Here is a 24,579-nt window from a genome sequence, read left to right on the forward strand (position 1 = left end):
TGCATAATAGTGCCGACCGCCGTAACTGAAGCGGAGCCCTGAAGGGCGATGTGGCCTGCGTGTCCCGCAGACATGCCGAGACTTCGTGGAGCTGGCACAGTCACAGGGGCGCAAGTGGCAGAAAGCGTTCCAGCATGAACGGGAGCAGCGGCAGCGGCTCGAGGAGACGTTGGAGACGCTGGCCAAGCAGCACAACAGCCTGGAGCGAGCTTGCCGTGGGGCATCGGTCCGTGCGTCACCTACAGACATCTTGCCCCCAACACACAAAGGTGAGGGTGAGTGAGGAATCTTTGAGGTGGAGGAGAGGATGGATATTGGGTTTGGGGATTATTTTAGTCTGGTGTTTGCATGTATTTTTCCGAGATGGCACTGATGTAACCATGTGTTGGCTAGCCTGGTGTTGGCTTAGCGGTTAGGGTTCTGGCTTGGGATCCCAGGATCCTGGGTTCGAATCCCGGTCGATCGCTGAATTAACGCCAGGGAGGTTGACTCAGCCTGTCATCCTTCTGAGGTCGGCAAATTGAGTACTAGTTCACTGGTAATTCCCTGTGTGTCGCAAGAGGCGACTAACAGGGTTGGTGGCAGGAAGGGCATCCGGCCATAAAACATTGCTTCAAAAAGGGGACCACGGTGCCCAAAAAAGGCCAACCCCTGCTCTGCGGGGAAAAGTGGCCTCTAAAGGTGGTTGTTTTGGTTGTTGGTGTTTGCATGTATTGTGTGCATCAGACCTGTTGTGATGCCCAGGTATGTGCATGTTACCTGTGGAGATGCCTGTATTGCTCCCGTTTGCAGTCCCAGCACCCACAGACTAATGTGCTGTGGTTGTCCGTTAATATGAATGGTGTGATTGGCAGAAGCAGATTTTGGGTTTGAAGAAACTGAGGTGTTGCTGTGTTTTTGGCTTTATTTCCTCTCGTATATGTTGTGATGTCAACCTCATGGACGAGCTTGCACGTATGTATATCTCATGCAGGACAATGACTTTGGGAGACGTCCGTTTACTCTTAAATGGAGTACAAGGAAATTCGTAAGCAATAAACAAGTCGTCACAGTTGTATAGGTGTTGAACCTGGATTCCCTCCATCAATAGCAAGTGCTCATATCAAAGGCCGTCCCGTATTGGCCTAATTTATATTTCATATGACGGAAATTGTTTTGGTAAATGCCTGTTGTTGTTGTTTGTTGTTTTAGTATCCTTTTCTGTTCACGTGCAAGTGTACAATTTTTTATTTTTTTATTTTATTGCGTGAGTTAAAGTACAAGTAAGATTATCAGGAAGTCTGTGAGGATGTTGCAAATGTGAGCAGTTTGCTAATTGCGTGTGACTTTTTTTTTTCCTGTGCTTGCGGGTTCTTCAGGGATTTGCTGAGCAAAGGCATCCAGAAGAGGTGGGAGGTGTTGTAGGGGGTAGGTGGTCGGGTCGGGTGGGGCGGGGGTTGGGGAGGCTGGAGTGTCGCATTGCCAAGGTGGAGGTTGTTAAGGAGACAGATTTGGTTTGCTCATTATGCAACTGGCTTCTCTGAATATATATTTTTAAATCTTTTGGACAATTAGGAATTGTAAGCGGAAGACTGAATACAACCAATTTAATATCACATGTTATGGGGTCTTGTTATTCAGTCTTTGGACGAATGGGTTGTGGAGCCTTCGGAAGAAAGACAGACAGGATGTTGAAAAGCACAGATTAGTTTGACCGGGTAAAGGTTGTTTTCCCCAATTTTGAAAAGGATCTGGATGTTGGGTTTTACTGTATAATCCTTTTTTTTTTCTCCACTGTTTTTATTCTCACCCCTAAAAAGATGAGAAACCATTGCAACACCTGTGTGTGTCTGTCTCTGTCTGTCCATATATTTTCAAAATCAAAAATGTTTTCCTTTTCAACTGCTTGTCCGATCGATGCGAAACTTTAAGCATAGAAGGGACTCCGCATGGAGAATATTATGTTGATATCTGACGTCAGTGATCACATGGTATGGCAGCCATGTTTTATTGAAGGGGTAAAAATTGACATCTTTAAACTGCTCGATTGGGGGGAAAAAAATAAAAATAATAGACACTTGGTATACGTCATCAACTCCCCTTGGCGTATATAGGGCGATAACGATGCCATTGGTGAAGGTGGTAGTCCAGCCATAATTAGTTGAATCTAAATCCTTATCTGAAACTTCATATATCTGATCTGCAACCTGATGTGTGAGGAATTAAATTTATGACGTTGTCTGTCACGTAGTCTGGCGGCCATATTGGATTGAAAAGAAAATGACGTTTAAAATTCTTCTGCTCCAGAACCGCTTAACATATCGAAGCCTTCATTGATGCAATTTGGCCTGAATAAGCACACAAGTGGTTGTTGAATATCCCAGTAATTAATCAAGAATGCTACAGGTAATGGCAATGTATGTTGCATAATGGAGGGGGGGCGGGGGGGGGCATGTATGATATGGGTATAAGAACCGCCTTTTTAGGCCATTTTTCCGCGCAGAGCGAGGGTTGGCCTTTTTTTGGGCACCGTGGTCCCCTTTTTAAAGCGATGTTTTCAGGCCGGATGCCCTTCCTGCCGCCAACCCTGTCAGTCGCCTCTTGTGACACGCAGGGAATTACCCGTGAACTGGTACTCAATTTGCCGACCTCGGAAGGATGACAGGCTGAGTCAACCCCCCTGGTGTTAATTCAGCGATCGACCAGGATTGCGAACCCAGGATCCTAGGATCCCAAGCCAGCACCCTAACCGCTAAGCCAACACCAGGCTATGTATGATATGGGTATATGGGTAGTAATAGCAGTGGGCCATAAAAGTACCATTGTTGTGGTATTTTTTCAGAATGAGCACGCGAGGCGAGACTATGCACTCAACGTGTGCTGTTGTTGTTGTTGTTGTTGTTGTTGTTGTTGTTGTTGTTTCCACCATGCTTGTGTGTTCAACTTGGATAACATGACGTTAAATTATCTGCAACCGAATAGACCTATTTTGCCACCTCCTTCAAAGTAGCAACACAGAATGCCATTAAGATGTTTAACATCAACTCAACAAATGCTTGGCCTGACATGCTGCACTGTCTTTGCCTTCCCATTTGCCCCAAGCTTCCTGCGAGTCCGCCAAAGCAGATCTGAGTGGCGAAGACGATGAAAATGAGTTTTTTGACGCCATGGAGAATGCTCCAGATTTCATCACTATTGCTGCCGATCCCAAACAGCACAAGTACGTCGGCAGGAATGGGGAAGTTGTGGATGTGGCGTTAAAAATGGGAATTATTGTTGACACCCCATAACCCACATGGCTCCTCTTGCTTGAACAGAGTAAGGAACTAAATGTGTGCTCAACCCAGCAAGCCACCACAAATAGAATTTGTAACAGGAGAACGAGAACTTGTCTATTATTTGTCAGTTTGCTCATGATCACGTGAGATCACGGACGTTTAGTCGAGCCGGGCTAGTACTTTGATGGGAGATCTCCATGGAAGGCCTGGTGGCTTGGTGTTGTAGGCAGATGTAAACTCTTCGGTTGTGTGATCACTTCTGAGCTGTCTGCGAATAGGTATTCTCTCCCATAGAATATTTAACATGCACAACCTAAATGCAAATGAGGGGCTGGCTGAAGATCCCCACCTGTGCTGCTGCTGCTGCACCCCCTGTAGGCACTGCTCCAGGATGGCAGTTTTAGTCAGTTTTGATTCCACTGTTTTGGAAAAATGAGGGTAGTCCTTTCGTGGTGAAATTCCTTGCCTAGATGTTAAATGGATGAGGCAAAGGGATGTAGATGTTAAGTGAAATTAATTTAACAGTGAATGTGGTTAATGCACACGAGCAAGTGTTTCCACCCCCCCCCCCCCACCCCCCTCCTCCCCAGGGCATTCAAAATCTTCTCACAATGGGATCCTCACGAACTTCTAAGCAACACCAGCATTTGGTTGGTTTATTTGAGGGATGTTGTGGGTGGGGAGGGGGGGGGGGGGGAAATCTGCAAAAAGGTCTCACTTGCCAGGAAGGGCCCTTTTGGTCCGGATCAATATCCGGCCTCAGTGGGATACAGTATATAAACTATTCAGCCTGGCAGGGGTATGCGCTCTATCGAGTGGCATTCTAGTTTTCTATCTCTTTTTTTTTTTAAAGATTGGAGGGGTGGATTTTAAACTGAGGGGTGGAGGGGGATTGGCAGGGAGGTGTTGGGGGGGGGGGGGGGGGGGGTTTGGCAAGTGGTCATACAAAATACTTTTTTGTTCTGCTGCATCTACATGCATTTACCCATACTTTTGAGCTTTTGTTTTAAATTTGTTTGATCTTCTATCAAAACCTCCCCACAATAAAGAGGGAATATTCCACTGTCAAAAGATTCATGATTCAGGTGTCTATTCTTCAATCCCCAGCGCTTTAGTAAGGTACCTGTGAGTTAATGGTGCACGGAATGACACGAGTAGTCATTGACATCTTAACTTAATTTAAAAATGGTCTCAACCCCCACGTTGTTTTGCCCCCTCCTAACTCCACTCTCGCATTCTGTGGCCTTGCTGTCAACACTGCCCTGATGAGCTGATGTTTTTCACCAGGAGAACCGGCAGCAACGTCAGTGCCTCCAGCTCTCTGGGTCGTTTGGAGGACTGGAACCCGGAGGAAGTGAGTCTGCTACTTGCACCTGCTCAGATTTAAAATGTCTCTTGCAAGTTTCCTTTTGTGTGCACAATTCCTCTTTATGCTGTACACTGGCTTGCGTGTGTGTGCTCACTTAAACGTCAAAATGAAATAAAATCTAAAATGATGATGTTTGTGCAAGTTGTGGGAATCCCTCCCTTTGACTTCTTTCTGGGCCCCTACTAACTTATTACAAAAGTGCATGCACAGGAAGTGAGTCTGCTACACAAGAGGTGTGTGCATGCACATGTGTGAATGTATACAGTCGTGGAGGAAAAATGAGGGCATTACTTTTTGTTTCATGCGATTTCAACGTTATCTGTGCGCCTTGAATCACTGTCGTGTTTATTTTGGTGAGGATGGTTGATGTATAATGGAGAAACGGATTTCATATTTTATCTTTATATGATGGAAATGTATTATGGCTGACAGGATGGCCTAGACTCGAGGTACGCACACTCGCCTCTGAGCTGTCTAGCCTGGGTTCGAATCCCAACCCAGCTATAAATTTAGTTTGGTGTTTCACAGGCAGGGTGATTCATCAATGCGTGTGCCGTCACTCGGATGGACGTTGAACCGGGAGTCCCATCTGCCAGCATGGGTTGGTGGACGTTAAAGATCCCTTGGTCTCCTTCGCAAGGAGTAGCCAAGTATTGCCGGCACCATGGCCAAATTCCAAATTCCTGCCCTAACTCGGTGAATGTTAGGCCTGGCCGGACCGGTTCGTGAAAGACTTGGGCCAAGCTTCCCCCAGCCGCCCACACAAGGTGGGATAATCGAGGCCGTTAAAGAGCAAAAACTGTATTGTTCATGTATGGAAATGTATTGTTATTCTTCAGTCATAATTCCCTAGACACAAGACTCCAAGCTTGCAAAATGAGATGTCCGAGAACTAACTGAATGTATGAGAAACAAGATCGAGTCTCATAACCAAGATTAATTTGATGTGTAGTTGGGCCTCCTTTTGCCTTGCTGACAACCTTGTACCCTCCTTGGCGTGGATTTGATCGCATCCATACTGTGCGATGTCAGGTGTCTGAAGTTCGATCATGGTTCTTCACACCTTTTCTGACTGCGATGTCCCAGCATTTCTCACTCAGGCTGAGACTGTGTGATTAGCTAGCACCATGCAGGCCTTCTTTCCCATTGATTATGTGAATTTGCATCAATCGAGTTGAAAAGTCTTTTGCCATAAAAATAATCTGATGTGACACAACTTTGCAACTTGTTAAAATCGTCTTTATAACACTCACCAGTTTGCCTTTGTGACGGGTCGCAGAATCGTGTTGGAAAATGCAGCTCGTGGCCCTTCAGACATACCAGATACAGTTTAAGGCTTTTTTGTCCCCCGTCGCACCGCGGAGCGAAAGGGGGACTATGGTTTTCCTCTCCGTCCGTGCGTGCATGCGTGCATAAGCGAAGGACCGAATTCTAATTTGGTGTGGGTGCAACTAGGCATATGGAAGAACGCTATTGAAAATTGGGTCGCCACGTCAAAATCCAAGATGGCAGCCGCCATGTATGTCTGAACCTTGTGAGCGGAATATCTTGAAAAATAAGCGAAGTACCTAATTATAATCTGGTGTGTGGGTGTATCTCGGCATAAGGAAGAACCCTATTGAAAATTGTGTCGCCACGTCAAAATCCAAGATGGCCGCCTTGCGTCTTCCACTTTGTCAACTCACATCACTTCACCGACGGGGGACCTCGGCGTAACGCTTGTTGGTGTGTAGTTTTTGTTGTTTGATGTATTATCTCAACAACTCGGCCATACAGGTTGAGCCCTGACTCATTTCAGAACATGGCCGATTCCCACTGACCATCCAAGCTGCATACTCCGAAGCCCATTTCGGGCACACCATCCCAAAGTTTCTTTAATTCTTCCTCTGAAATGGCTTTCAACATATATTGGCAGGGTGGTCCACTGGTCCATGTCTGCAGGACTATTCCATATGGTACTGCTGCCGAGTTATCCCAGAATGGTCTGTTTAGGCCTGCTTCAGATTGGTTCATGATGTGTCTGCTCTGTTTCGAAGGCACAGGTTCTTCAACATTCAATGTTTGAGAGACTTTTTGTTGTTGTCACTTTAAACTTCCATTTTCTACATGAGGCAAACATCATAGTTTAACTGGCTCAATTTTGCTTTTAATGCAAGTTCTTTTATAAAGTTTTTTTTTATTGTTATTATTATTTTTGTATACAGTCGAGATTTGTGGAAAGCTTGTGGAACAGCAGAGAGAGGAGGGAAACACCAACAGCAGGTTTGAAGGACAAAATAGAGGGAGTGTTGGACAAATAATGGGTGTTGGGAGGAATGAGGGGCAGAGGATGATGCATGGGGTGGACAAGACGGATACAGAAGCAAAGTATCAGGAAGTAAAAAGTGGAAATTTGGAAGGAGGTGTGCTTGAGGGGCGGGTTAATGAGGCGAGAAAAGATGATGGTTTTGGATTGGGGATGATCTGAGATGGTGGTGAACAGTTGTCTTGAAGACCTAGAGGAAAGAATGAGATTGAAGAGAATGTGGAAGTTGGTTCCACAGGTGGGGAAAAAGAGGAACAAATTAGTGGAAGTGACCAGTGATCTTGGATTTAAGTAACTAGTACACCCGCTCACTATGGGAGCTGCAGGGGGAGTCATGTTATTATCCTCATTATTATTATAACTATTACTTGTGTTCGATCAGGTCATTGAAAAGATCGGACCGTGCCTCACCATTCGAAATTCCCAATAAAACCGCAAGTCACAAAACCCCTTTGGAATATATGAAATGAATGAATGATCGTTTTAAGGCCGTTTTCCCCGCTAGAGCGGGGGTTAGCCTTGCGGGCCCCATGGCAATCATGGTTCCCTGTTTGAGGCAATGTTTTTATGGCCGGATGCCCTTCCTGACGCCAACCCTTGGTCGCCTCTTACGATGCGCAGGGATATGGTGTACCTATTCTAAACCGGGGTACACACCCTGATTATTCATCCCAGCAAGCTGGTACTCAATTTGCCGACCTCGGAAGGATGACAGGCTGACAGATGAAGGTGGATCAGACTCGGCAACGGTTGCAAGAGTGAGATGTGCATTGTGCATGGAAGACGTTTAGGGAACTGAGTGGCGTGCTGATGAGGAGGGGAGTGTCGTTGAAGCTGAAGGGAAAGGTGTATGCTGCATGTGAGAAGTGTTATGATTTATGGGAGCGAGACATGGGTAATGAACGGAGAGCAGCAACGAAGGTTGGAAAGGGTGGAAATGCGAATGGTTCGGTGGATGTGTGGAGTATAGTTGAGAGAGAGAGGGGAAGACAAATGATGAATTGCGAAAGATGATGGGAATAGAGCCTGTGATTGATGCTGTGAAGAGGAACAGGTTGAGATGGTTTGATCATGTGTTGAGGAAGGATGAAAGTGACTGGTTGAGAAGAGTGATGGAAATGAATGTAGAAGGAAGTAGAGGACGGGGAAGACCGAGAAAGACTTGGCTAACGATGGTGGAAGAAGAAATGCGGGCAAGGGGGTTAACAAGGAGAGATGCAGAAAATAGGGCAAAATGGAGAAGATTGTCATGGGGACCGCAAGGCTAACCCCCGCTCTAGCAGGGAAAAGGGCCTTTAAAATGCATGTTGTTGTTGTTGTTGGAAGGATGACAGGCTGAGTCAACCCTCCTGGCGTTAATTCAGCGATCGACCGGGATTCGAACCCAGGATCCTAGGATCCCAAGCCGGCACCCAAACCGCTAAGCCAACACCAGGCTGGACAACAAAACCCCTTTGGGAGTGAGGATATGGTTTTGTAATATAATTAATATTATGCTATTATCATAAGTGTTATTACTTTTGTAATGAGAAGCTGCTTTGGAAAAACGCCACGAAAACGCCTTGGAAGAATTCCGCGTTAGTGGCAGGAAGAGTCGTGTTGTTAACCCTTGTGGGATATATAGACTACAGTAGATCTTCGATCAGGTGCGTTCGTCGACGTGATAGGCATAGAATGACGTTCGGATTCCTCCAAATTTATTTCAGTTTATTGTTGAACAGCATTTGCGACTGTTTTAAAAGGTAATCGTATGTGTTTGTGGTTTGTAATATTTTTACTTCCAGTAGAGGGTGCTCCCACGAAAACGGCACGATAAGCGATTTATACAGGTTAACATGGCGTTTGGTCAAGGAGGAAACACCCCTTGGGAAGGTGTGATATTATTAGTATTGAAATTGTTTTGAACAATGGGTGTGTGTTCATTTACCAAGTTTCTTGTGGAGAGATCGCCAAGTTGTTTAAGTATTCGAGCAATCACTCCATTCAAAACTGTTATTTTTTTTATTTTTTTTAAATACAAGATCGAGGCTCATGCAAGAGCTAACGTCAATCACAAAAAAAAAAAACGGACACAAAACATACAATAAAGGGAGCGGGAGACAAGATGGGGAGAGAGAAGGAAGCACACTAGTACAACAGCCGAGAACAGTGACATCGGGAGATCCGTGGGTGGGAGAGGGCTTTGGGGGGGGGGGGGGGGGAGGTATAAAACACATGGATGCTGCTAGAACTTCCAGGAAAGAAAGATGTCGGGATTTCCAAAAGAAAGTGGATCTGCGGTGAATTAACGGGGACAGAAGAGATCAAGGTTTTGGATGGGGAAGAGATGGTGGTGAACAGCTGTTTTAAAGACCTGGAGGGAGGAGTGGGATTGAAGAGAGTGAGAGTTTGTTTCAGAGGTGAGGAAAAAAAGGAATGAAAGAGTGAAGGTGAGCAGAGAGTCTTGGTTTAGGCAGTTTCACCAGAAGAGGGTTGCTGGCAGATATTGTGCGACCTGTAGGAATATAAGGGGGACAGATCACAGAGAGAGCTGGGGGAGCAAGGCCGGAGAGGAGTCGGTAGAAGACAGAAAGACCACCTACCTGCCTGCGGTGAGTGAGTGAAAGGCCCTCGGAGTTGGCTTCATCACGGGAGATTCCAATGATTCTGAAAGCTTCGGTTTCAACAGCATGAAGCTGAGCTTGGTGTGAGGCACGTGCACCGGCCCAGAGGGGGGAACAGTATTCTATTGAGCTGCAGATGAAAGCCTTGTATGTGGTGAGGAGCTTCGGTGTGCCAAGGAAGGACTTCGCGCGACGGAAGATGCCCAGTCGGCGACTGGTTTTGGAAGCCTACTTGGAAATGTGGTTTTCCCAGGAAAGATCATGGCAGATAGTGAGACCCAAAAGCTTGAGTGACAGATCTTCTTTGAGAGGATTGTTGAGAAGGTGGATTGTAGGGTTTTCCAGACGGTCTTTTTGGAAAGACATGGTGAGAGTGTGAGATTTGTCAGGATTGAAAGACATGTTCCACTTGTTTGACCAGTATTTATTTTTCTTTTTTTTCTTTTTTTGCATACAAGATCGAGGCTCGTGAAAGAGCTAACATTAATGACACAAAAAGTCAAACCGACACCTAAAACACAAAATAAGGGGAGCGGAAGACAAGATGGGGAGAGAGGGGGAAGGACACAAACAACATTTGAGAGCAGGGACATCGAGAGAAATGTGGGAGGGGGAGCGCTTGGGGGGAGGTGGGAGAGGTATAAAACATATGAACACTGCAAGGACTTCCAGGAAAGAAGTTGGAATGAAAAAAAAAAAAAAAAAGTATCTGTGGTGAATTAGCGGGGGTAGAGAAGATCAAGGTTTTGGATGGGAGAAGATAAGAGATGGTGGTGAACAGCTGTTTTAAAGACCTGGAGGGAGGAGTGGGATTGAAGCGAGTGGGGGTGTTTGTTCCAGAGTCTGGAGAAAAGGGGAATGAAAGAGTGAAGGTGAGCAGAGAGCCTAGATTTTGGCAGTTCAACTATAAGAGGGTTGCTAGCAGATCTTGTGCGACCTGTAGGAATATTAGGGGGACAGAGCACAGAGAGAGCTGGGGAAGCAAGGCTGGAGAGGAGTCGGTAGAAGACAGAAAGACCACCAACCTGCCTGCGGTGAGTGAGTGAAAGGCTCTCGGAGTTGGCTTCATCGCAGGAGATTCCAATGATTCTGAAAGCTTTGGTTTCAACAGCGTGAAGCCGAGCTACGTGAGAGGCAGGAGCACTGGCCCAGAGGGGGGAACAGTATGCCATTGTGCTGCGGATGAAAGCCTTGTATGTGGTGAGGAGCTCAGGTGTGCCAAGGAAGGACTTTGCATGACTGAGGATGCGCAGTTGGTGACTGCCTTTGGAGGCCAGCTTGGAAATGTGGTTTTCCCAAGAAAGATCATGGCAGATAGTGAGACCCAAAAGCTTGAGTGGCAGCACTTCTTGGAGAGGATTGTTCAGAAAGTAGTGGGAGGGTTTTCCAGTCGGTCTTTTCAGAGAGACATCGTAAGAGTGTGCAATTTGTCAGGATTGAAAGACATGTTCCACTTGTTTGACCAGTCTGTGATTTTGTCCAGGTCAGCAGAGAGTGAGGAGGCTGCAGACTGCCGATCTGAGGGATGAGGGATGGAGCGGCAGATAGTGGAGTCATCAGCAAAGAGATAGAGAAGATTTTCCAGAGAGTCGGAGAGATCATTGATGAAGACCAGAAATAGCACACGGCCCAGAACACTACCTTGGGGAACTCCAGCCAGATCAGGAAGGGGCGATGAGAGAAATCCATTCAGGGCCACACGTTGCCTACAACCAGAGAGGAAGTCCTCAAGCCATGAGTGGAGATTTCCATGGATACCATAGGAGGAGAGTTTGGTGAGCAGAGTTGGGTGCCAGACCATATCGAAGGCACGTGATATGTCAAGGGAGACAGCTCTGAGTTCCTGTTTGGCATTGAGGACCTCCATCCATTGTTGAAACAGCAGAAGCAACATGTCCAGAGTAGAATGACCTGGTCTGAATCCAAATTGATGATCAGAGATCAAGCCATTGGAGAAGAGGAAGGATTTGATATCTGAAGCAATGATGGATTCCAGGACTTTGCTGATAATTGGGAGCAGGCTGATTGGTCTGTAGTTGCAAGGATCTGTTTTTCACCTTTTTTGTGTAAAGCGGTCATGTTTGCTGATTTCCAAGATTCTGGCAGATGACCTTGAGCAAAAGAGAGGGTGAAAAGAACAGAGAGAGGGTGAGATAGAGCGGAAGAGCAGGATTTTAGGACCCGTGGGCTGATGCTGTCTGGTCCAGTTGCAGAATCAGAGTCGAGGTTTGACAAAAACTTCTCCACCTTGTCAGGAGAGAAGGACACAGAGTCCAGGAGCATTTGGGTTCGACTGGGAAAGGTGGGAACAGAGAGAGATGGGTTTGGGACACAAGATTTTGAGGCAAACACAGAGTTGAGGCATTTGGCTTTGTCACGTGCGGAGTAAACGTTGCTAAACGTAAAACGTGTTAAATGTTTAAAAAAAAACTTGTTCAAGAACGGTTGGCTTGGCAAGCGCAAGCTGGCTGCTTGATAACTGAACACACCCCAGGTTTTTTTTTTCTCTTTCACTTTCATATTAAACAGCAGGAGCGAGTTTCAAAAATTTGCCTCGAAAAACACCACGCTGGCAGCAAGAAGGGTCATGTTATTAACCTAACCCTTGTGGGGTATATAGAGTGCAGTAGATCTTTGCTCAGTTCTGTAAGTAAAACTTACCTCATGGATGTCTTGATACCTCCAAATTTCTTTCTTTCGTGTTCAAAACAGCATTAGCCACTGTTTAAAAAGCTAATTATACGTGTTTGTGGTTCATAATTTATTTTTATTTTTTGGACTTCTGGTAGAGGCTGTTGCTCCCACGAAAACGCCATAAGCTATTTATGAACGTTGACTCGACGTTTGTTCAAGGAGGAAAAACACCTGGGGGGTGGGGGGTTTTGGTATCTTAATATTGTTTTGTAATAACATTAATAAGATGCTATTATTGTTAGTTTTGTTATTAGAAGCGGCCTTGGAAAAACACCACGATAAAGCTAACTTAACATGGATATACACCTCAACATGCAACCCCATTGACAGCAATGGTGGGGAAACCCCACTCGGGGGAGAAAACCCCCTTGGGGAGGGGGGCAAATGAATGCGCTACAACCTTCATTGTGTAACACTTAGTGTTACGGATTCAGCCCTAATTATGGTTGTTATTGTTATCGTTGTTGGTTCTAGATATTATGCTTATTGTGGCTTAAGGGAAAGGGTTATTGTGGTTAAAAGGTTTAAAAGCGCTCCTGGTAAAATGTATCTCATCTCATCGTATCTCATCCACGGAGCGGTTCATATTTGTTTTGACGAACCGTGCGTTTTCGCAGCGCAGGTCCAGGCTCAGCTAACCACGAGGGTAAGGGATGTGCGCAGGACCCATGTTGTTTGTACCGGAAGAGTCGCCCATTAGGAGTGGCATTAGTGGAAGTGCACAGAAGCGAGCGATTCGCGTGCAGTGCTTCAGGAAGCACCTGTTCCCACATGGTCGGGGCAAGGCCGCGGGTACGCAAAGCCATCGTAACAGCCCTCCAGATAACACCGTTATATTTTTTGATTTTTCACTTTCCCCTGGGGGGTTGTCGGCTCTATGGCTGGAGGCGATGCCACACTCGAGGAGAAATTGCTTAATTTCCCGAGACATCAAAGCAGTCCCACGGTCACTGTGCACAAATGCCAGATACCCGAACATCAGGAACAGCTGCCTGAAGCAGCGGATCACTGAAAGGGAAGACGTGTCAGCGCATAGAAATGCGAATGGAAATCGCGAGTACTCGTCCATGATTGTCAGCATGTACCGATTACCGGGCAGAGGCCCCTTGAAATCGACATTCAGGTGCTCCCACGGTCTACCGGCGTGTATAAGCGTGCCCATCGCAGGCTGGTAGAAACTCGGTTTTAGTTCAGCGCAAACCCTGCAGGTCTTGCATAACGAACGTATCTCATCCACGGAGAAAGGTAGGTTCTTACTCCGACAAAAGTGGGCCATGCCTGTCACACCAGGGTGGCAGAATGCCACATGGATATTCCGCAGGTCGCCGACGGTCATACCTGCGCAGACGGGCCGACATAGAGCATTTGCCACGTGGTTGTACATTCCCGGCCTGTACTTAATTTTTAAGCAATAGTCAGCCAGTTCCATGTGCCACCGAGCGATCTTCTCATTCTTTATCTTTTGAGAATGCTTTCCGTCATACATGAAGGAGACGGACTGTTGATCGGTTATGACAGGAAAGCGCTGACCGAGAATGAGATGTCTCCATCTGTGGATCGATTCAACCACGGCGTACGCTTCCTTTTCGTTAGAGGAGTGACATCGCTAGCTATCGGAGTCCATGAGAAGAATGCTACTGATCGGCCACCCTGACTCAGTCACAGCTATTGCACAATCAGAAGCATCCGTTTCTATCACAAAGGGAACTGTCTCGTCGATTGAAGTTACGACTGAGCTGGCGACGTCCCTTTTTAAGTTGTTGAAACGCCATTAGCGTGGCCAAGGGCAGCGGGAATGTTTTGCATTCCACAAGAGGCCTTATTTTCTCTGAGTACTGTGTGATCCACATGCTGTAATGGGTGAATAGTCCCATTATTCGCCTTAACCTCGCACGGTCGAGGGGAGGGGCATGGTTGAGTCGGGCTTGGAGCCACGCCGGATCAGGCCTTATCTCCCTTCCAGACACCATGTAACCCAACAGATTTATGGTTCCCACCGAATAACCATTTCAACTCGATGAAGGTCAGTCGGTATTTACGAGCCACTTCCAAAAACCGATGCAGATTTGAGTCATGGTCCTTTTGATTCCAACCGCAAATGGTCACATTGTCAACGTACACGAATACATCTTTCACTTGTTCGTTTGCCAAAATCTCGTCTATAGCTCTCTGAAAGCACGCCATGCCGTTGGTCACTCTGAACGGAATTCTACGGAATTGATACAAAAGGTGGCCAGACTCAAAGGCCGTATAGGGTCGGTCGACCGCGTTTTGGAGTCTGATGATGCGCGCTTCTTAGGTCGAGCATGCTGAATACTCCATACTTAGATACCGCCCGAACCATATCCTCCATTTTGGGCAGGGGATATGCATCGAGTTGAGTGAAACGGTTAATAGTTTGGGAGTAGTCTACAACCATGCATTTGCGACGGTTCGGACTGTCTACTACCAGTACTTGTGCGTGCCAAGGTGAACGGTTGGGTTCAATGATGCCTTCGTGCAAAAGGCGTTTATTTTCAGCGGCTATAAAGATAGCATCCGGTTAGGAATACCTTCTAGATTTCACGGTGACTGGATGACAATTAGCAGTTAAGCTCGGGAATAGTCGAGGCGGGTCGACGGCTATCTCAGCGAGAGCGCAAACTGGGCCCGGCTCTGAGCCCACGGATAGAGTGTAGGTGCCGCCGAACTGCATCTCTAAGCGTTTCTGCCGATTCAAAAAATTGTGTCCAAAGAGGATGTGGGAACAGAGGTTAGGGAGTACGAGCAACTTAATATTACAGTAAGTAACATCGTTGGCAACTAGCTCAACCACACACACTCCACGCTCTCCACGCTCACGCTGCCATAGGGCTCACGAAGCCATGTATAAGTGCTGAGTCGAGGCGGCGGGCGTCCACCCAAATAGCTCCACGAGAAGAGGGCTGATGTAGCTCCGATCGCTCCCAGTGTCGACCAACGCTTCGACCGGCACCAAGGTATGAGCGAGGCCGACCGGAGCTCTTCGGGTTCCAGTCAACAACGCGCACCCGTGAGCGTCGCACGCTTGGTCGTGGGCTCGCGACAGACTTTGGCAAAATGCCTGTGCTTCCCGCAATTATGGCGCACCGATTCCCTAGCAGGGCAACTTCAGCGAGGGTGGCAGCGATTGCCGCAGAAAAAGCATTTGCCAATCTGACCAGCGGGCGAGATCACGGCGGCCGTACTGGGCTCGTTCACCTCCTCATCGGAGCTCTCCTCTCGTAATGCCCGATGACCAGCAGCTCAGGCAGGCGCTCGCCCGGCGTCAGCTTCCGGGTCGCCGCGATCGTGTGTACGTGTCGTATCATGAGCTGCAGCACTGGCAGCTGTGAAGGGTCGACCATAAGAGGCGGATATGGCCTGAGCCGACTGTAGCACATGGGCTTGGTCGAACACAGTTTGGAAGTCAAGCGTCTTTCTCGAGCAGACGTCTGATGGCAGAAGATTGCAGACCCGTAATAAAAGCGTCACGGATCAAATCATTGTTGGAAGTAAGCTAATAGGTTTATTGAATTTTGCTGATAGATTCCATGACCTTGCTGATTGGAAGTAAGCTAATACGTCAGTGGGGAGGGAGATTTAAATAATCTTGAGGGCCTTGGTTTGAGGGCATCAAACTGAGAAAGATGTGAGAGAGGGGAGAGCGTTACTCCATCAAGCTGTGGATGAAGGTGTTGTGGAATAATTTAGACTTGGATTAATTGACAGACTCAATAATTAATTGTCCAAACTTTTCAGAAGATGATTGACTGAATTTTAATTCTCGCGGAGAACTTCTCTTTGGTTACAATGAAGATATACATCAAAGGAATACAGAAAACCACTTGGCAAGAATCCAAATCCAAGATGAACACACACACACACACACACACACACAATAATTCATAAGCAAAATCCTAAATCGTTGGTCCAGCACAGCCTTCTTATACTTGTGAAGAACACAGAGAAAGTGAGGGTGGGGGATGAAGGGAGGAGAGAGAAAGAGGGAGGAGCGTAGATTAGGGGATGAGGAACGAGATAACAGTTCTCAGAGGTCATCAAAGTTTTTGCGAATTAACAATGAAGGCTGCAGCATTTCGTGGTCTCTGGTGCCACCCCTGGTCCATCCACGGTAAGGGCAGGTCATTTCTCCAACATCTTTGATTGTGAGACAGGACAGGTTGTGAGACATCTTTTACCCTCTCCCTTGCCCTGTGGTGTTTAGAGATCTGATTTATATGTTGGTGAAGAGATAGGTGCCATGTTTTTCCCTTCAGTACAAACAAACGAATTGCCCTTAGAGAAGCAACTCTGCTCTCACTAGGTCCACCTGGATCCTTAATCTTCTCTGGCCAGCTTGGGGAAGTTTAGTTCACAGAAAGTTTAATTCTCAGTACTTATGAAGATGCAGTTATATCATTATATGGATTACATCATATTGACTATGTTTAGTTAAAATATGGAAAGGAACATGGAATCAAAGAAAGGGTTTTGTAAAGACGAAGAATGCTTTGAAACTCCCTTATCGTTTGCCAGGTGCACAAAGTTATGGGAGCTGGTCTGACCTTGACCAGTGTTCAGTGATAAGTTTGAGAAGTTATTGAAGAATTGAGAAGATTGAATTGAGAAGTTGAGAAGAAACTTCCAAAACTTTTCTTAAAACTTGTATTCCATTTGAGTCTAAATGCATAACTGTTTGCACAATATCATGATCATATATATGTTCTATAAACAGTACAGATATTTAAATGAAAGAAAACTATTCTTTAGTCTTATCTCTAATTGCAACGCTGATAAGGGAGCTCACAACTTGAGCAGGCAGGTTGCCCTGGAAATGAGTTTGCCTGCAGCCTCAGCCTGATTTATGACCCTCAGTCCAAAGCTCTAAGTAAAGAAAATAGTTAGAACTGGTAGATTTTATAGAGCACAATTAATGCTGATTAATATATACATTAATGAAGCTTAAGCCTTACAAAAGAAACAATTTATGCTGATCTACATATGTTAATGAAGCTTCACTAAGCAATTAAAACGCAAGTGTTTGCAAAAAGCGGCTGAGGCTCAAGAAAGTCACTCGGTTCACAAATTAAGTACGCAAATAATTAATTCCACTTCCATAAAGGCCTTATCGGTGGATAGGTGTTCAGGTGTGCCAAGGAAAGACTTTGTATGACAGAGGATTCCTAGTCAGCAGTGTGGTTTGCCAAAGAAAGATCATGGCTGATAGTGAGATGCAGGAGTTTGAATGACTGAACTTCCTCAAGAAGATTAGGTGGATAGGGGAGTGGCTTTGCCAGATGATCCTTTGGGGTAGAGAGATGGTGAGAGTGTGAGATTTGTCTGGATTGAAAGACGTATTCGAAGTGTTTGACAGCTTGTGATTTTGTCAAGGTCTGAAGAGAGGGAAGTAGTGTGGACCGGACCCTCCCTCAAAGTGAGGTTACCTGTTGTACGATGAGGGATGTCACAATGCTATATTTTACAAATATATCATTAGGTATAATACAGGTATCTTGTCAATCTTTTAACGTCAGTCTGTACGATGGTGTATGTAAGGTGTGGTGCTATAGTTATTGCTTTAATGGGTGGAAACCTCGATTTCCCATGCTCAGCAGATTCGTTAACCAGCACTCGTAACAGCATTTGCACAAACACATGAGGGTGGTTCAAGGTGTGACTTGGACTTTTTATTGTAGGAAATGAAAAATACGAGTTGAATACTGAAATTTTTGTTCACCGGCATTTTCCAATGACATAGCAAGTCATTTCCGACTGAACCGACTACCCTTGGCTTGCTAGTGGGGAGGGTGACTGTGACACCCTGCAGGACTAAAAACAACACCTGTTAAAAGGTGGACGAGCTCCCTTCAGGAGCCAAGAGCCATCCAGTAAAGAGATGGTGTCTCCTAAAAAAAAACACCCATCCGGTTGGGCTGGTTTTTTTTGTTTAAGGTTAGTAGGTTGTGGACAGCAGCCGTTCAGGGTAGTACTGGCGTTCGGACTTAGGAGCATTGAGTTGAAGTGGTGCCCAGAACCATTTTACGCTGTCAGGATTTTTTTTATTTTTTTAAATAATGAAGGCTCCAGTCACGGACTATATATATATATAGTCCTCATCGAGGCCAGGCCTTAGATAAAAGAGCTGTATTGATAGAACAGTCCAAGAGTTTTTGAGGAAGTAAAAAAAAAAACCTCATCTTCTTCCACTAATATATCTTTCTGGTCCTTAACTAAAAGTGTCACCAACAACTTGGCTTTTCCATTTTGACAATACTATCGCTCTCTCTCCGACTGATAAAGCAACTCTTTTGGTTTTCTTTTCTCCTCTAGTTCCACACTGGATGAGTCTAACATTCCATCTCCCTCTGTTGCACTCCTTACTAATCTTATACCACTCCTTACAATCTCTTTTCATGCAGTCAAAAAAGTACTCTTCTCTGGACACAAGCAAAGCATACGGACAAGATGGCATTCCTACTCATGTGAAGGAGTGTGCTTCAGAACTTGCTCCTGTGCTTGCTGGTTTTGCTTTTGTTAAAAAACCCAAACTTTTCCTCTTTCCTGGAAACTTGCCTTAGTACAGCCTAGGGTGAACGTTCAAAGAGAAGGGTGAACCTGCCCCCCCCCCCACCCCCCACCCCTTTAAAGAAGGGTGAACATTCAAACCCTTCCAACTACCGTCCTATTGCTCTGACTTCTACTATTTCCAAAATCTTTTAATGTCTTCTCAATTCCCATTTCCTCAAGCATCTTGAATCTCACAATCTTCTATCTGACCATCGATATGGCTTCCGCAAGGCAAGATCTACCGGTGATACCATTTTTTACATTACAAATGTCTGGGCCTCTTCTCTGAGAGACTTTGAGGAATCCTTTGTTGTCAGCCTTAATATCTCAAAAGACTTTGACAGAGTTTGGCATTGGGGTCTGATATACAAGCTTCCCTCTTTCAGCTTTCCTCCCTCCCTCTGCTCTCTCCTATCGAGCTTTCTCTGCGGCCTCTCTATCTCTGTAATTGTTGATGGTTCAACATCTCCCTCCTTCCCTATCAACAGCAGTGTTCCTCAGGGTTCTGTCCTGTCTCCAACACTCTTCCTTCTTTTTATCAATGACCTTCTTTCTTCTACAAATAACCAAATGCACTCATATGCTGATGACTCCACATTACATTCCTTTCCCATCCGCCTCCATCTTCTTGCACTCAATCTACATCTCGTGATCACAGCCACTGCTTTAAATTCGGATTTGGACAAGATTTACTAATGGGGCAAATGTAATCAGGTTAAGTTTAATGCTTGTAAAACTCATTTTCTTCCAATCGCTCTCTCTAAAACTCCTCTGAACTCTCAATCTCCTTTGAAAGCTCCACAATTACACCATGCGATACAATAGACCTACTAGGTATTACCCCAACATGAAATTTATCCTAGAATCCACACATTACACGAGTAGCTAAGTCTGCCTCAAAGAAAGAGTCCTGTTCAGATGTTGAAGATTCTTCTCCTCTCAACAGTTGCTTCAACTATATAAAGGATTGATTCGTCCTTGTATAGAGTACTGCTCTCACATCTGGGGAGGTTCTAGCTCCACATACTAACTGGTGATGATGGGGATCCACTCCACCAGTGCACCCTGGTCGCCAGCAGCGCCATCTATTGGTAGCGGGCCTAGGCAACCTGACTCTCTCAGATGATACTCTTAAAATGTTTGTAACTTCACAACTACACACTATTTTCCATTTTTATTTCACTGTTGGGATGCTGAGACATCCATTAATACAACTGCATGATGATAGTGATTTAAATTCTGTGAAATATGTGAAAATCGCTTTTTTTCTTAAAATTTAAAAAGATATTATGACTGTAAAAGAAGCATGTTTTATCGTACATGTATTTCGTACACACCCTAGCTATTGTTTTAGAAATACAAGCAACAATGGCGATGTGACATGACGGTGGCACAGCAAAACTATAGTGATGTCAAGATGATAAACAGCAATGTTTTAACATTGGACTCATGGTGTGGTTGAAAATTTATTCCCTTGCACTCAGAGATCGCCACACCTGAGCACTGCCTTGACACATTTACAGGTCTTTTGGCAACCCTATTACATCTACATTTTGGAAGTTTCTGGCATGAACTTCCAGCCTCGGGTAGGATTTGTCCACAAGGGCCTCCAGCTGTCCTGGGCCGAAACCAATCCCCACAAACCGGGGCTTGGTAGCATCAGGGAAGCAACTAATGCCTGACCCCAACATTGTCCGACTTGGTAGGCTGCCGACTGTATGTCGAAGAAGGGCAGCCTGTGTGGGGAAGGGGGGGGTGTGTCATTGATTGGCCAAGGACTTCTTGGTGAACAGCTCCTTCCGTGCCTCAATGACATGTTCCTCCGGGCTTGTACGATCATACATCAGCACGATATAGCACTCCATTAGGGCCCTCACCTCATCATCAACACCCCTGGTGTATTTGACAGGTAAAGGAATGCTGCTGTGACTTCTTGGTAGTTAGACCGTGTCTTCCAACCTGTGTACTTTCCCTTGCCGTGAAATGCAGAGGTTGTCACATCCAGTGAAGCTCTGGAACAACAGAAGGGCAATACTTTTTCGTCACCCAGATGTAATGCAATGATGTGGGCTGTAGTATACCGGAAGTTGTTGCCCATACCGAAGTAACCCACAATTATGTGGCAGCTAGTTCTGAGCAGAAGCCGACAGCAAGCACCAGTACATCTGTGTCGACAGTGCGCAGCATGATGTTGTCATGACCTTGCCGAGCAGCATCTGCAACATGAAGTAAAAGGTGTGTGTCAGCTTCCTCATAGTTGCAGGGGTAAGGGATGATGCATTTTCATGTGGTCGATTGCACAGCTCACCATCTCCAACTAGAGTCACAACCTCCTTTTCTTCTTCAGTAAAGGCCTCTACAATATGCTCAGCAAGGATATTGAACAGTTCTGTCTTGTTTTGTTCCACACGAAATTGCTGCCAGTTAGTTGGCAGTGCACTTGTCGGACTGATCCTCCTCCCGATTCCTTTTCCTCGTGTAACTCGGGTTCTTTCCTTGCAACTCTTTTCAAAATACCAGGGTGGACACAAGGTCAATCCTTGCAACATTCTGAAGTTGGCCTGCAACAAATGATGGAATATAGTTGCAGCATACTCCAAATGTTTTGGCAAGATTGTGGCTCAAAATATTCAGTATGACTGTGTTGTCGAAATCAATTAAGTCCACAACTTTGTCCCATAGGTAGGTTTAATAACAATCAGATCTCTGGCAACATCCTGTAGAATACAATCATGCAATATATATCAGGATCACGGCATCATATAGGAAGGATCGATAATATTAGTCAATGCAAGCAAGCCTAGAGTATCTGCATGTACGTACCATCCGAGTCTACATGTCATAGAGTAAATGTCGCAGGAGTGGCCCGGAGCCGCGGACGTCCGAGGTCTTATAGACGCCTCTCAGTGGTTTAAGTGAGCATCACACCTGGGTTCAACTTTGATACATTTTCACTACATTCTCCCCGCTGTTAGAACTACACTGCTGCTAGGCAGGAATCAAGCATGCGACAGCATTAATAGATTAGTGATGCCAGTCCATGTCAGTCGGTCCATCCGTAGCGATCAGGGCGGTGAATTGCCCTGCCAGCACGGGTCCGGAAACTACCGGGTACGACATCCCCAAGCCTGGAGTCCCCTGCATCGGAGTAGCCGCTGGAGGCAGGCGTCGGAGGGGGCACCACAGTGCCTTCAGGCAGGGGTATATCTGGCGACGGGAGGGACGGCAGATGCTCCATAGGCGGAGCATCGGGAGAGTCCATAGACTCGTAAATCGGTTCATCGATGTCCCCGTAAGGGTCGGTGACCCCACAAGGGGCGAGATGGCGTACGGAGACAGTAGACTCGCGTCCATCTGCCATCATCACGCGAGCATGCTCGGGATTAGCCTGGAGTACCTGCACCTTATCCACTAGGGAATCGTACTTGCTCGTGCAAACTGCGCGTTTGAGGTAGGCCGGCCCCGGCTCAGCGAGCCAACTAGGTAAAGATCGGATACTACCCGAGCTCCTTGGGTGGTGGAACAGCCGTTCGTGAGGAGTCTGGTTGGTGGCCGTACATAGTAAAGCCCTGATCGAGTTCAGCGCCGCAGGTAGTGACCAAGCCCATTTATCTAGGCCCCGGCCGAGGGTCCTGAGGCTTAGCGTGACGGCCCTCCATATAATCCCATTGAAGCGTTCGACCTGCCCATTTGCCTGTGGTCTGTACGGGGTGGTATAGCTAGAAGCGACATTATTCTGGAGCAAGAAGCTCCTCACTTCCTGGGACAGGAACACCGCACCCCGATCTGTATGCACGTAGGCCGGATACCCAAACATAGAAAACAAGTTCTGCAGGCACCGTATGACTGTGGCGGCCGTCATATCTGCGCATGTGAAAGCGAAAGGGAATCGCGAGTACTCATCAACGATAGTGAGCAGTTAACGAGAGTTACTCGACACCGGCAGCGGCCCTTTGAAATCCATCGCCAATCGCTCCCACGGTCTAGTAGCCCTGACCAGCGTCCCCATGGGAGGGTTGTAAAACCGCGGTTTGAATTCCGCACATACAGCGCAGTCGCGACAGACCCGGCGAACGTCCTCAACTGAATATGGCAGATTACGACTACGCACAAAATGAGCGAAAGGCGCCACCCCGGGATGACACAGTGTCGTGCAAAGCGCGCAGACCCTCCAAAGATATGAGACTCGCACACGTAGCCGGCCTCGATAAGGTGTCGGCGACCAGGTTATCCCTCCCAGGGGCGATATTTGATGGTGTAGCAGAAGTATGCGAGTTCGATATGCCAGCGAGTGATCTTCTCATTCTTAATGCGTTGAGCATGTAAGGTGTCGTACATAAACGCAACGCTCTGCTGGTCCGTGATGATTTGGAAGCATCGCCCGAGCAAGTACGGACACCATCGCCGAATCGACTCGACGATCGCGTACGCTTCCTTTTCGACAGACGAATGCCTCCGCTCAGCGGAGGTGAGAGTCCGCGAAAAGAAAGCCACAGGGCGCCCCCCCTGGGAGAGAGTCGCCGCTATCGCATGATCCGAGGCATCACTTTCCAAGACGAAAGATTTGCGCTCGTCGATCGTCGCCACAGCGGCGCCAGCGATGTCTGACTTAAGGCCCCAAAAGGTGGCCATGGCGGCAGGGCTCATGGGGAACGCTTCGCATGCCACAAGTGGGCGGAGTTTCGCGGAGAAATTTTGCACCCACTTAGAATAATGGGCGAACAGCCCGAGAGCACGCTTCAGCGAAGGTCGATCGCAGGGCGGGGCCATATCGAGCAAGGGTCACAGATGCTCCTTATCTGGAGCAACAGAACCGTGGGTCACGGTGTACCCCAGAAGATCTATCGTGCGCATGGAGTAACGACACTTAGCCTCATTCATGGTTAGGCGATACCTCTGCGCGACCTCGAGGAAGCGCTTCAGATTCGCATCATGATGCCCCTGGTCATGCCCGCAAACAGTAAGATTGTCCAGATATACAAAGACATCGGTCAAGTTCTCCTTAGCGATGAGGTCGTCCATAGCCCTCTGAAAACGGGCAACCCCGTTCGTCACCCCAAAAGGTAGTCGGGTGAACTGGTATAACCTTTGACCCGATTCAAAGGCGGTATAGATGCGGTCGGCCACGGAGATGGGGATCTGATGATATGCACTACGCAGATCAAGAGTGCTATAGACCAAGTACTGGGCAACCTGTCGAACCAGGGCGTCCATCTGTGTAAATCGATTAATCGTCTGCGAATAGTCGATTACCATGCGTTTGCCATGCGCTTCACTTCGTACCACTAAGACCTGGGCCCGCCACGGCGACCGTCTAGGTTCTATGATACCTTCCTTTAAGAGCTGGGCTGTTTCTTCCGCAATAAATTGTGCGTCAGCTCGTGAGTAGCGCCGAGATTTTACCGCTACAGGTGTGCAGTCCGTGGTCATATTGGGGAACAGCGACAGAGGCTCAATTTCCATCCCTGCGAGTGCACACACAGCAAGCGTATCAGTACCACCAAATTCCATTTCCAAACGTCCATGTCGCTTAAGAAAATCATGTCCTAACAAGATATCAGCACATAATGCAGGTAAGACCATGAGATGTACATCTGGAAATATTCGTCCCTTTATCACAAGCTTCAATCGACATTCCCCTTTTGTGCTGAGCCTAAGCCCTTGGGAGGCCATAAAGATCCGACGGGATGTCCCAAGGATCGGCCATCCATGTTTTTGCACCAGTCGATGATCGACATAACTATCTGTGGACCCCGTATCGATTAAAGCCCGAGCAAAAATTCC

The 24,579-nt window shown here is 46.8% G+C and overlaps 1 protein-coding gene across 4 annotated transcripts in view; it reads left to right on the top strand.

The window, feature by feature from the left end:
* OSBP (oxysterol binding protein) overlaps positions 1-24,579 on the top strand; it is a 191,531-nt gene that overhangs the window by 87,833 nt on the left and 79,119 nt on the right. For 2 of the 4 annotated variants that reach the window (XM_078768327.1, XM_078768328.1), the window contains exons 4-6: positions 71-269; positions 3,082-3,199; positions 4,545-4,611. In XM_078768327.1, the coding sequence (XP_078624453.1) occupies positions 71-269; positions 3,082-3,199; positions 4,545-4,611 (384 nt within the window). Of the gene's footprint in view, positions 1-70; positions 276-3,081; positions 3,200-4,544; positions 4,612-24,579 lie in introns of all 4 variants that reach the window. The other 2 variants (XM_078768325.1, XM_078768326.1) reach the window with 1 other exon arrangement.

Source organism: Myxine glutinosa, chromosome 14, assembly GCF_964187855.1.
Source record: "Myxine glutinosa chromosome 14, kmMyxGlut1.1, whole genome shotgun sequence".
NCBI lineage: Eukaryota > Metazoa > Chordata > Myxini > Myxiniformes > Myxinidae > Myxine > Myxine glutinosa.